The sequence below is a fragment of the Rissa tridactyla genome, chromosome 1, assembly GCF_028500815.1.
Source record: "Rissa tridactyla isolate bRisTri1 chromosome 1, bRisTri1.patW.cur.20221130, whole genome shotgun sequence".
Classification (NCBI taxonomy): Eukaryota; Metazoa; Chordata; class Aves; order Charadriiformes; family Laridae; genus Rissa; species Rissa tridactyla.
Genome location: NC_071466.1, coordinates 190,920,138 through 190,933,392, shown reverse-complemented (window position 1 = coordinate 190,933,392; position 13,255 = coordinate 190,920,138). Strand labels below are relative to the sequence as shown.

Sequence of the window (13,255 nt, the reverse complement as noted above, 5' to 3'; positions counted from 1 at the left end):
TAGTTTTGTGCTTACCCCACTGAAAATTCTACTCATATTATTTTTAATGTCAAGCTACAAGTCAAATTTCAAGATGATGGATTTGTTCTTTTTTAAGCATTGAATTTGAATAAAAGAAAGCTTTAATTCTGTTATGCATTGCATAGCTTTAACTAATCGTTAGTTCTGATTCTCACCATTGCTTCATTTTTTCAGTGATTGGAATTTAATTTTATTCATTAATTTGTGAATAATTAGATAGAAAATAATGCCTTCAGCAGCTAAATTGCTTTTGGATTGCTGTTTAATGTACTTTTACCAGAATATGTGTTACAGTTAAGCTGGCATAATAGTTTACTAAAATGTAATTGTGTAAATATGGCTAATTATTCTTTCTGAAGAAGCAAGACTGCATAGAAGATTTCAGTCATGGATACCTTAATTTTCTTAAACTTAACCCCATGAAAGCTTGATAGTTGCAAAGCAGATTAGTGATGCAGAGACAGCAGTTGCCAATAGTAGCGGAATCCTTGCACCGTGTTTCCCTTTATCCTTCAAAGACTACTTGTAATGACCTTGAAGTTATTGTGGATTCTAAACCACTGCTGTTAGTCTACATTAAATATGTAATCAAGGTGTCTCCTCCTCACATGAAGAAACAGACAAATGGAGTTGCATTTCCTAGGGAGAAAAGCGAACCCATTCGTTTAATACATTTTTTTCCTCCAGCGTGTTCTTATTAGTCTTCAGTAACTGAAAGTAACACAGAATCTAAAAGCTACCATATATATGCCACTGTAAAAGGTATTAGTTTTAAAATAACGTACTGGTCTTATTATTGTGAGAACTATTTTGAAGATTGCCAGTTTGCAAGACTCTGCAGAGTCCATCTCAACAGAACTTTCAGTTCTTTACTTCAACGAGCAAGACAAAATCAACGTATTTTGAACTTCATATATCCAGATATAAAACACTGTTGAGCTACAGTTACTTAGATACATTCCAAAGTTCCAAAGATATCACTTTTACAAGACTATTTGTCTAGGAGTTGCATATAGCAGTGAACATAGAAAAGACGAGGAAATAATTTATAACTTAACATACACCTTGGTCTTGTCCCAGACCTCCATAATAAAAGCCCTTTCTGTTCTCTTTGAATAGCAAAGATTAAAAAAAAGAAAAAACAAAACCAAACAAACCACTTTGTGATAAAGCTAAAAAAGCAAAGTAGGCACTGTGGAAAAAGACTGTAATATGAAACACATACAAGTTGGAGTACAGCGTATTCACAGTGTGGTCACTTTCTGCAACTTGGAGATGAGACAAATTGCAGAAGCCTACACGACTGATTGAAGAGGAATTGTATAGTGCTTGGGCACCAATTACATACCCTACTGAGATGACATAAAGAGCCTCAATTATAGTGGAGTATTCCATCAGTTAAAATAGCATATGCAGATCAGAATAAAAATTAGTAAGATACTATTAAAGGTATAAAAGGTATTATACAATCTTTCATTTAACATTCAGTTTTTATGAGTATTGAATGGTAATGTACTAACAATTGCTGTGATGTACATACAAAAAGGAGGCAAACAGAAATGTATGTGGTGTTTTACTAAATTCGGTTTTAAGTGAGGTGAACTAAAAACCATATAGAGATTAAGATCACCAAATCAAACTCAACATCTGTCTGTTTTGCAGAATGGTAACTCAGAGAAATTTCTCTCTTTTGAACTATAGTAGAAATAACCCATCATATCAAAGACTTCTAAAGAGAAAGGCCATCCTTTTATGTCACTAGCACCAAATCAGTGGTAAATAGCATAAACTAGTGCTTATGAAGAGGCTGAATTTTGTGCAAGCAATCAACTTCACATTTGAGTATACTGAGGACAGTGAACAAGTGCATCATGGAAATGGGTGCAGGATATAATTTTTATTGACCTTCTTTCAATATCCTGATGCTACAATTGAGCTAAGGTCCCCCTGCTCTCTTTGGAAGTGATAAGAACTGGCAGAAGGGCCAGAAGGTAGGAAAAAAGTAAGATTAATGCCTGTAGGATTCTACAGCTACTACTATCACCAACACTTTCTGAACTCTTCCAACACATGATGTACACACTCACATATAGACAGAAAGAGGGACAGAGAGGGTACCAGAGAGATATTTCTCTGATCTTTAATTTAATTTTGGAGCCAAGAGCAAGATTTCAGATAGATGATTCATTCTTTGATTCATTCTATGGTATATCTGTTGCCTTTTAGAAAGTCATAAGACTGCTGACAAAAGGAGCTTTACTGTGGAAATATATCAATACAATTGGCATTGCTCTCCAAAAGCATACATCAAATATTGCCATCATTACAACAATTTTTAAAATTTTAAAAACTGTGTGAACAGCTCAGAAAAGCTTCTAATTTAGAAGATCATAAAAACAATGATTCACCAAACTCAACAAACGGTTCTTAACATGAGCACTATGGCTGAAATAGAGTCATTATTCAATCCAAATGTTCATGATCCTCCTTCACAGAAGCCATTTTTTTCTAGAAATAATTTGTATTATGGATACGGGCTACAGCACCTGTAATAAGTCTAAAATGCTGATATTTGTCTATGCTTTTATCAGTTCTCACACAAACAGTTATTTTGGCATGCTGTCTCAATGGCAAGACCTCACTGTACACACTCAAGCACAATTTCTGTCAGTTTTAACATCTTACCTCTGTAATGTCCAGAGGAGACATATCGGAATTTTTTTAGACCCTCTAAAGGCCCAAATATACACAGACATGGTATAACATTCAATAAATATAAAACAGACATAGAAAAAAAATAGAAAAATTAACGCAAAAGACTAGATATGCAGTTTCTGCAGCTTTAAAGTAGCATCAGCATGTTCACACTCAGCTTAAGACAACACGAAAAAAAATATCTTTGCTTAAATCACAGTTGAAACAGTCTATTCTATCCGTGTTTAAACTGATTTTAAAAACATACCTTACTTTAAAATAGTGGTACTGTGTGTAAGCCTCCATTTCTTAGGCCGCGTAGGCCCTTAGACCTTAGCATGTCTACTGCAATACTATGAATCGCCTGCACTCTGTTCAGCTTGCTTTTGGTAAACTGAAGACTATTGCTGCAGATGTATTAAAATAATTTTCATTTTGTTCAAATTTAATCATTACTGGAATTCCACCTCAGTAATACAATTTCACTAAGGAATGAATTTGCCCTTTTAATGATGAACTTTTTTTTACTGTTGGAGATTCATGCTAGCACAGCTTCCAGTGCCTGAGTTGGTTTAGCTCCACCTGGGAGACGACTCTCCTTTACAGGCTCACCTTCTGTGCAAAGCACCCAAAAGCCAAAGCCTCCAGGAAGTCTTATAACAGAAAAAAAATCACAAATAAGACAAGAAATTATCAGTCAGAAGATTAACAGGGTAAGACTAGAAGAAGAAGATATCCCAAAGTTTCAAAATAAAGATCTTTATTTCAAAATAGTGTTTGAGAATAGCACATCCAGTTGATAATAAAATACAAACAGCAAGTTACCATTTTTTCAAATGGGACAGTTTGCAGAGCTGAACTGTACTGAAACACTGTACAAGTTCACAAGAACTATTATAAAACAGACAGTTAAGTTCTGATGTTTTAATTTTATTTAAACTATATTTTCACATTTGTCTCCTTCTAATTCTGCTTGTTTTAATTACACAAGGTGCTTACAAGATTGTCTATAGAGAGAAAATTAAAAAACAGAATTTAAGAATATAAATATAGAAAGGAATTCCTTAAACTACATACTAATATTCTCTGCTACAAAGATACATTTTACAAAAGTGCTAATATCTCTATGACAAACAGTAGCAGATTACATTTAAATGTCAAACAAATCACACAATTTTTTACTCTTCAATTGTCGGTAATACTTTGATACTAATTGCTATGAGGGTTAATAAACACTGTTTTCACTTTCTAGTATTTCACAAGTGAAGTGGGAATAGAAATAATATATCTGCACGTCTGTGTGTGTGCATGTGTGTGAGAGAGTCTGCACACATACGCATGTACGCATGAACAGAGTTCTTGTAATTATTATTTGTATTTTAACAGTACTGGAAGTAAATGCTTAATAGTAAATACAGTTCCCAGGTTTTCATAATTTCAGTAAATCAAGAAAACCTCTGAGTTTCTGTAAGTAGAAACAAGGGTTTGCGCAGAGCAAACCCTTGAGTATAAATAAACTTTTACGCAGCTAAAGGACTCCCTAGGTTGGTATTTTCTTTTATTTTTAAATTATCTCGTCCTGTGGTAAAAGTGATTTTTACTAACATCCAGTATTTGCTAAAAGCTTGATATGCTAATGTGCAATTTTCCAAACACAAAACTGGAACTCCTCCAGCAGGGCAGGACAGGAGACTGAAAGTCCTCTTGTCCATCCCCAAAAGCACAACCAGACAAGAAACAGCCACAAGTCCCATCTCTGTGGCCAGAACACGAGGAAGAACAGTTCATGGTGCTGCCTAGCCCCAGAGAGCATGTCCCCACCACCACGGTCTCAACCATAGACCAACAATGGGCGAAGCACTGTCTAGAGTTTTTCCAAGGTGCATCTAGTCCCAGTGCTCACTGTGATGCCCCCAATTTCCCCAGAGGCATTATTCCTTACAAAGGCAAAATGCCTCCAGGCGCTGCCACTCAACCAAGGCACCTCTTCCCCTTTCCCAATGTGGTTCAGATTTTTAGGAGTCATAATTGAGCCCCATGGGCCTGATTCTGAGCTCAGGGAATTTATCAATTTAACTATATGATTCCTTATTAGCCTGCCTATTACCATAATATCTTTGTGCTCTCTAGCTGGAGCTAAACCAATGGAAAATTCTGACATTAATGGAAACGCGCTTAGTTTATGCAACACAGATCTGAATCTGGACCAATACATTGAAAAAAACCAAACCCATAAGAATCGATTGTTCTAGTAACTATCAAAACCAGATAAGAAACCCTCTGAGTAAATCTGCGCTGCATCAGAATATACCACAATACTGCAGACGTTAAGGCAAAACGTAACACCTCCCAGCTCCCTAGTATAGTTGAGGATTTGGCTATGTTACCTTCAGTGATAACTTGCAGTAGTAGGCACTACTAGTCAGTGTTCACAGGGAGAAGCTTTGGTTAATATCAGACCATTTGTTGACTTAGCTTCACATTCCTGTGATCTTTAGCTTGTCACATTTGCATAAATTGAATTCACTACAGCGGAAAGAGACACTTATGGTCAATTCACTCAATAGAAATGTACTATTGGCTATCGATGACTCTTGTAACAAGGCCTAAATTTACGAGATCCAACAATCTACAAATGGGAAATCTGGAGCGTAGATAGGAAAGTTTAAGTGTGTGAGATCGAGATGTGTAGGTGGTTCACACAGAAAAGTTAATGAGCTACAGACATGGAGGAGAGAAACTAGCAGATGTTAAAGAAAATGGGTACCTTTACTCCCTAAATCTGGGAATGCCATAAACTTCTTTATGTGTCAGACCAAAGTCATTTCACAATTACGGAAAAACTTAATGGTGTAACAGGGAAAAAGTTGCCCACCAGATCCTAACTGTATTTTTCAAACATTTTAAATCACATTCCTTTTATTTTTAAAGGATATCATACATTTTTAAAATGTCCTTTTTTTACGCAGTTATTTAAAAATAACACTTAAAACGTATCTGAGAATAAACATTTTTGCATTTGCTTTTTGCATTCAATGACAGAATTCCTTCATGAAGTCAGTTTTAATTTCGTGTTTATACCCTGTTTAAATTCTGCCATCCTCTGCGGATCTTTCTCACATAGTGAAGAAATAAATACTAAGTTATGTGATACTGGCTGTAAAACCACAAACACTGACAAGGCCACTAATGTAAAGATTTAGATTCTTGAATTAATTTCTGATAATTTCCCTTTTATAGCCAATTTTTTAAGATTTGCCTATTGGTTAGTTTGTTAGTCTAAGGATACATTTCATGTCTACATAGATTTCCAAAGTCTCTTTCGAAAAAGAAGCATTTCAAGTAGTATTAGTACTGAAGTAAAATGTAAGTTCTCTATTCTGGCTTGATTGATAACAACAAAATCTTGGTACTGTAGTCCATGGCAAAACTTACATTGACTTTAGTTTGCCTAATATTCCCATAGTATCAATACTGACAATGGAAAATACCAGGAATCTCTCCCAAACCAACGAGATATTCAGAAAAAAAGAAATACTGCCAATGTGACCACTGTAGCAAAACCAAGAGTAGACTCCTGACGCTGACTTTGAATTAAGTTTAAAATAATAGACCAAAGTTGCTTTTACCCCAAAGAGATTGAAATGAAGACATTTTGCTTTTCAGAATGCCTGTAAAGGCATGTTATGCATGGAGGCATTTGAGTGTTTAAACATTAAAGCTGGCAAAGGCAAATACTTAAGGTTTTGCCCTGTAGTCTCTTCTCTGACCAAAACCTGGCACTCAATTCGAATGGCAATTTTGCCCTCATACGGCCTGTGGTACCAGACCTATAATTCGGTTTCAATAAAGTCTTCCATTTGCAAAGCCAAAAGGAAGCTGGAATGTAGCTTGAGTTTCACGTACAAAACTATACAATTTGTGTTAGAATACATATTTGAGGATTGCTTTTAAAAAAACGTATTTATAGATAGGGATTTAACAGTGCAATACCAGTTGGTTGTGTGAAAATCTTACCTTGTCTTTCTTCAAATGTATTTAAAGAAAAGCTCTCCAGTTTTATAGAGAATAAAATAAAAAGGGATAAATGTTTCATGATGGGAAGCAGATCCCACAGCATTCCATGCAGATCTCCAAGCAATCTGAAGATTCACAGCAAGCGTCCATTATGCCACAGTCCATGTCACACGGGCAGTTACAGTCATCCCCCATCTCGTCCCCACAGCAACAGCAGCAGGCCTCCGATGTGCAGATGCCACAGGATGCTTGTCCCAGAACAATATTACAGAGGGTAAGAAATTCACAGAACAAGCAAGCCAGGATACAGTGAACACAGCAATCTTCATACGTACCAGTTCAGTAGCATGCCATGTATGAACAAACAAAACAAAAAAACAAACAAAAAAAAGGAAAGAAAAAAGAAGAAAGCATTAGTATGTTATTTTAAATCCAATTATATCACAATACAAAATAAATAGCCAAAAGCCAGTGGTTCAGAATAGACATAAGCTAACACCATAAGGAACGTTTTCCACATTCAAGGTCACTTTTGCGGCCTAACTTGTCTCCAATTTAGTATTGGTTTTGGTGCAAGTTTCCTTTCCCCACTTCACTTCATGCAAATCCCAAGTACTAAACATCCACTTAGATCCATTTCTCCAGTCATTTATATGTAAAATATCTATAACTTTTATCTTCAGTCATAATTTCTTCCAGCAGGCCCATAAAGCGATTTAAATTAAAAAATAAAATAAGAAAATCAGCTTATGAAGGAAACAAAACCTATTTCCAGCCTCTCCCAGTGCATCTTGCTCTTCTGAATCTGTTTTGTTGGCTTGCTAGTTATGAAGAAAAATAAGGGAGCTGCCACAACATTTCTGCTTTCTTTATAGTTTTATGCACACCTTAAAACCAGCATAACAGCACATTATATGTATTTCTGCATTTTCAACAATATATAAAAGATTCAGTCAAAATACAGATTTTCCTATTGCTTTTCTACATGAATCTCTTGGTAATCCTTTTAATGTACTACTTTAATCTTCAATAGAGTTCATACCTACTCCTGAACATCAATATCCATCTCATAAGTACTACTAAATTACATGAGGTAATTGAGGTGTCCCACAAACTCTGCAAAAAATATGGCACCCAAAGAGAAAATACATGCAGTAACTTCAAACAATTAATATAGCCATGAGACATGACAGGAAAACACAAAGACTGGAACTAAACATGACTCAGTGAAAAGGAGACTGCAGGAGCGAGGCATGTACTCAGTCGTTTTCAATCTCCTCCCATAGCAAGCACGTAAAATGCATAAAGCATATTTAATTTGTAAGAGGCAGTGAACAGTCATCCAGAAACAAAGGGAAAACTTAAAAATACAAGAAATGTTCAGGATAGAGAATTATTGCTTTTTCCTAGCCTCAGCTTTCATTCTTCTTTTTACTGCTTTCAAGCCTTGAACTCCTTTAGCCACAGACAGTTGAAGATTGGGAAAATGTTCTGGGGAAAATACTCTGCACCATCTCATCCTTTCCCTGTCCCTTCAGTCTATCACAGGTAGGAAATACAGGATATTGAGCTACATGGGCATTTGTTCTCACCACCTACAGATGCTACGTTCTTACAGTTCACAGGCTAGAGACTGTTATCACAGGGGAAAGCTTGCAATTACTCGCAACAGTGATACAATTGCCAGGCCTCCTAAAAATATTCATAATGTCAAAAATCATAGAATCATAGAATGTGTTGGGTTGGAAGGGACATTTAAAGGTCATCTAGTCCAACGTCCCTGCAGTAAGCAGGGACATCTTTAACTAGATCAGATGCAGTAACTATGGCAAATACCTTGATTGATTCAAAGTACCTCTAACGTTGCAGGAACTTTGACAGCAGGATAGTGCAGACGACTTTACACAAGTAACCATGAATACTTACAGCAATGCAGTGACAGAGGCTCAGACTTGCAAAATCTGTCCCAAGAAGCAAGGTACCTGATCTCTTAGGCCACACTAAACCTCACATTGCTGAGGATTGATTTCTCCTACTTACTACACTACTTAGATCCAAACTTAGCTTGGGAATACCTGTACTGCAATATGGCCACAGTCGTAATATAAATAATGAACACTTATGCCCAAAGGAAAAAATGGAAATATCAGGAAAAGCAAGAAGGAAAAAAAAACCCAACCTCAAAAACTCCCTACTACTGTGCAGGAAGTAAAACTGAGAGGAAATCACAGGTAAGATTGAGCTGTTTTTAAAGAATGTTATTGCTTGCACTAAAAGGCTGCTTTTCCTGAAGAAATACTGTCGCTAAATACATGACCTTCATAGAAAACCCAGAAGATATGTGAAATAAAGCTGGGGAGTATCAGTTCACTGAAGAGGACCAAAGCCAGACCGATAGCGATTAATTAGCTGGTTGTCATGGAGATGCTGTTAAATTTGTTCAGGTACAATCTCCTTTCAGATTTTCTTTTAATATGAAGAAAGAAGATAAAGAAGCCAAGAGTTCTAAGAAGCCTTCATATTTGAGGAACTGAGATTTTTACTATTTTGCATCTTTAAAACACGGCTGAAAGAAGATAATACCACAACAAATTTTGTTCTACAAATGTATTTTTAAACAAAACACCATAATAAATCTTCACGTGTATCAGTATTGCAAATAAGATGCCCAAACAAATCTTGCCTGCTTCATGCAAGGATATGTACAATTGCAGGGAGAGAAATAAACATTCACATAAATTATAATATACATATTTATTGATGGCCAAGAGACAGAGTTCATAGGTTAAACAAAAGGGACTGCACTCAGATAGCACCTTCTGGACCCACAAAAGAATTTTTCCCTCGTAATCTAAAAAAACACTAAATCAGTACTTCCAAGAAGAGACTGTGTTGATTTAAAAAAAGGTATTTCAAAGATAAATGCTATCAAAAATGGTCCAACACACAGGAAGAAATTTTGGCCATTAGTGCTATAGTGGACACTCTGTGGAGGGTCTTTCTTTCCAATTCTTCTTCACTGATTGAAACGCTAAAAGGATTTTTTTACCTACTGTTTATTTTTGTTTGCCTCTCCCCAGATGGCAAAACTAATTTTCCATTCAGAAAATCTTTATATAACAATTTTACTTAACCTACACAAACACTTAACACAAAGCGGAGATACCCTTTACTGCTCTCTTCATTCTTGCAATGACTCATTCGTACAATGAACATAAACTTTAATCCACATTTCAAGGACAAACCTGAAATAATCATGCTTTTATATTCTTCATGTTATTGACTTTTAATAGCTATCCAGGTAGCAATTATTTAACACATGACAAAGCATGCTGTTACCTAGTCCTACCTAACTTGCTGAATTCAGAACCATGACTCTAAAGGTCTGCAATACATTTGAATAAAATGGGTGGAAGAATAATTTCTTCCATGTATGACTCCTTAGCTTCTTATCTACAGATGTAATTATAAGGAAAAGGAAAAGGTACAGTCACAGTTGTTTTTTGTAATAATAACAAATCTACATGCTACCCAAAACTCACACATCCTTCTCTAATACCCATATTCCTACAGCAACCTGTCAGTTTCATAGAAAAAATTATATATAGCTAAAACCCACTTCCTTTGGTTGCTGTTGCAGGGTGGTGGAATCCAGCCATGAAGAAGAAGCTATATAAAGTTCCCTCCAATAGAGATGACTTCAGATTTTTCATTACCATGTTGGACACCACTAAAAAATACTTCACTGCTTGCACAAGATTCTCTAATAATTCTTTCCTGCTTCCAAAACCAAAGAGACTATTTTAAATTACAAATTATTTCAAATTTCAATACTATTTTAGCATGTTGAGAATAAAGATTATACTTAACTTCCACTCTTTGACCTTACCACATCAAAATCCTAATAGTTTTTGCAGGTGAGTGAATTAATCCAACTGGAACTAAACTTGATTTATACATTTGGGAAGAATTTGGAAAAAAAAAGTAAATCTGATGATCTTAATGTCTGACAATATGTTTTCTGGAAACTTTGAATATATTTTAGTCTTTTCTGATAAAGAAATGATACAGTGATACCAGTTACGACACTGTATTAATGTAAAGATGTGATAGCTTAAAATGATCTGTTTCTTTAAGTTCTTTTTTGTTGTTGTTGTTTGAGAATTGGAGGTTTTCTCTTTCTTCTTTTCCCATTAGATATACTAATGCAATTTAAGGATTTGGTGTGTGCCTTTATCCAGGGCCAAACTCCATCTGCCTTGATGTTCATGATGCAGTACCGTTAATAAATAGTGAATTCCCAAGTTTCTTGGGGTTTAAGTTTCCATTACATACTTTCACAGAGAAAGAAGCAATTAGTCTATGTCTCACTACGTAAGCCCACCATTAATGAAGATAAGCTTTTCCTCAGGACTTCCACACTACACCACACCAGTCTCAAATTTCCATTGCTTTTCAGTTCTTCTATTACACTTTTCTCTAACTAATGTAGAAATGCTGCACAACAGGCCGGCACTATCCAAAAGTAAAGATGTGAAGTGTCAAACACTGTACAGAGGTATGCTTTATTTTTAAAAAAACAACCAACCAGCCAAACCAGTACTTCTGCCCTAATTCCTTTATCAAATGCATTTATGATTTCATCAAAACACCATATCACATTGTGATGAATTACGATAGGCTTGGTCTGTAGGCAGTGATAATATATTTTATTAGACCAACTCACATCTGGGGAAAAAAGATGAGCTTTCAGATACTCAAATTTATCTTCAATTATCCTTTCATTTTGCCTGGGATGAAAGTTAGACCTGAAGTTAAAAAGGTCACCCCATGCAGCACTTTTAAATACCGATGTAAGTAAAGCTGTTTCCTTAGTCCTTTGGCACATCCCCAAAAGTTACAGATTTGTTAGGGAACTTCATCAAAACTGTTAAACAATGCCAAGGCAAATAGAAACCCAACCAAGTCATCCAAGTTTTTGCGGCTTATATCACACATGCACATCCAGCTACTTTGTGCTGATTTAACCGAAGAGTGTACACAGTACCTGTAACGTCTACTGTAACTGGATTATAAGTGTTACCTCAGACAATATCCAGATAAGAAACAGCCTAAAATCCATTAAAACAGTTTGCACGCTGTTATTCAAAGCCCAGAGGGCCCCACTCTCTACATTATCCCAGTTGTAACAGCTATGCTCGTTTAAGGAAAAGAAACAACATCAACAATAAACCAACTTTAACTTCTGTCCATGACTTTAAACATTTGGACTTGCACACCACTTTTGGTTTCTAAAATCTTTGCCTACAGATATTACCTTGATATCCAATTCCTTTTAAGCATCGAAATACATATTCCTTTTACTTCAACTTCCCTTTTATCACCTGCTCGTCATTTTTATGAAAAGATGCAGCTCTGCCTAAGAACTAGACTTTTAAGAGAACCATTGACCATCGAAACTCTACAAGGGATGCAGAAGTTAAACTGAAAAATGTACAGAGAAACATGCGTGCAGGCTGATCTGTGCTGCTTTTGTAATGTTTGACACTAACCTGTCACAGACTGACCCAATAAGCTTTCATACCAAGCAGGCAGGTCACATATGATAAAAGGTTTTCATGTCTGCAACGGTAAATAAGCTCACTTACAGGATGGCGACCTTGGTCGTCTTCTTACTAACTATATTCACTGAGTTCAGACAACTCAAAACAAATCTCCAGGCACTCTGCTGTCTCACAGCGAGAATCAAAAAGGGCAAAACCGCAATCAAAGTGGCAGCCGAGGTCCTCAGCAGGGGTTTACTCCGGGCCCCTGCAGAGCCCTGAACAGAAGCCCCAGCAGGTGCTACAGGCATCCTGCCGGCTGGCGGCGGCGGGGATGAAGATGTGGCGCCGACGGTGGAGAAAAGCCACAAGCCAAGCGGCACTGCAGGCAAAGAGACGAAGAGAAACCACCCGGCACAAGTTTCTTAAAGGTGTGTGTTACACAGAGGTGGGGCAGCAGCAAGCACCACTCCATCACACCACCACTCCCGCAACACACAGCTTGGTGTGCAGCCCCTGCTACCCATCCCTTTCCAGAAAACTCCCTGCACTGAGGAAAATGCTCAAGGAAAAATAAGAAATGCAGAAAGAACAAACTGACCTGTCGCATGGAGTATAGTTATCCCTAGATAACAGAGCTACTTTTATTTAGATAGGGGAAAATACAGTTACAAATCAGAGAATCATAGAACCATAGAATCATAGAATGGTTTGGGTTGGAAGGCACCTTAAAGATCACCCTGTTCCAACCCCCTGCCATGGGCAGGGACACCTCCCACTAGACCAGGCTGCTCAAAGCCCCATCCAGCCTGGCCTTGAACACTTCCAGGGATGGGGCATCCACAGCTCCTCTGGGCAACCTGTTCCAGTGCCTCGCCACCCTCACAGTGAAGAATTTCTTCCTAATATCTAATCTAAATCTTCCATCTTTCAGTTTAAAACCGTTACTCCTTGTCCTACCGCTCCACTCCCTGATGAAG

At 36.8% G+C, this 13,255-nt stretch overlaps 1 protein-coding gene across 3 annotated transcripts in view; it reads right to left on the bottom strand.

Moving 5' to 3' along the window:
• Positions 1 to 3,458: 3,458 nt before the first annotated feature.
• MDFIC (MyoD family inhibitor domain containing) overlaps positions 3,459 to 13,255 on the bottom strand; it is a 53,583-nt gene continuing 43,786 nt past the window's right edge. For all 3 annotated transcript variants that reach the window (XM_054193577.1, XM_054193569.1, XM_054193588.1), the window contains exon 5: positions 3,459 to 7,055. In XM_054193577.1, coding sequence (XP_054049552.1) covers positions 6,808 to 7,055 — 248 coding nt within the window. In that variant the 3' untranslated portion in view covers positions 3,459 to 6,807. The remainder of the gene's footprint in view (positions 7,056 to 13,255) is intronic.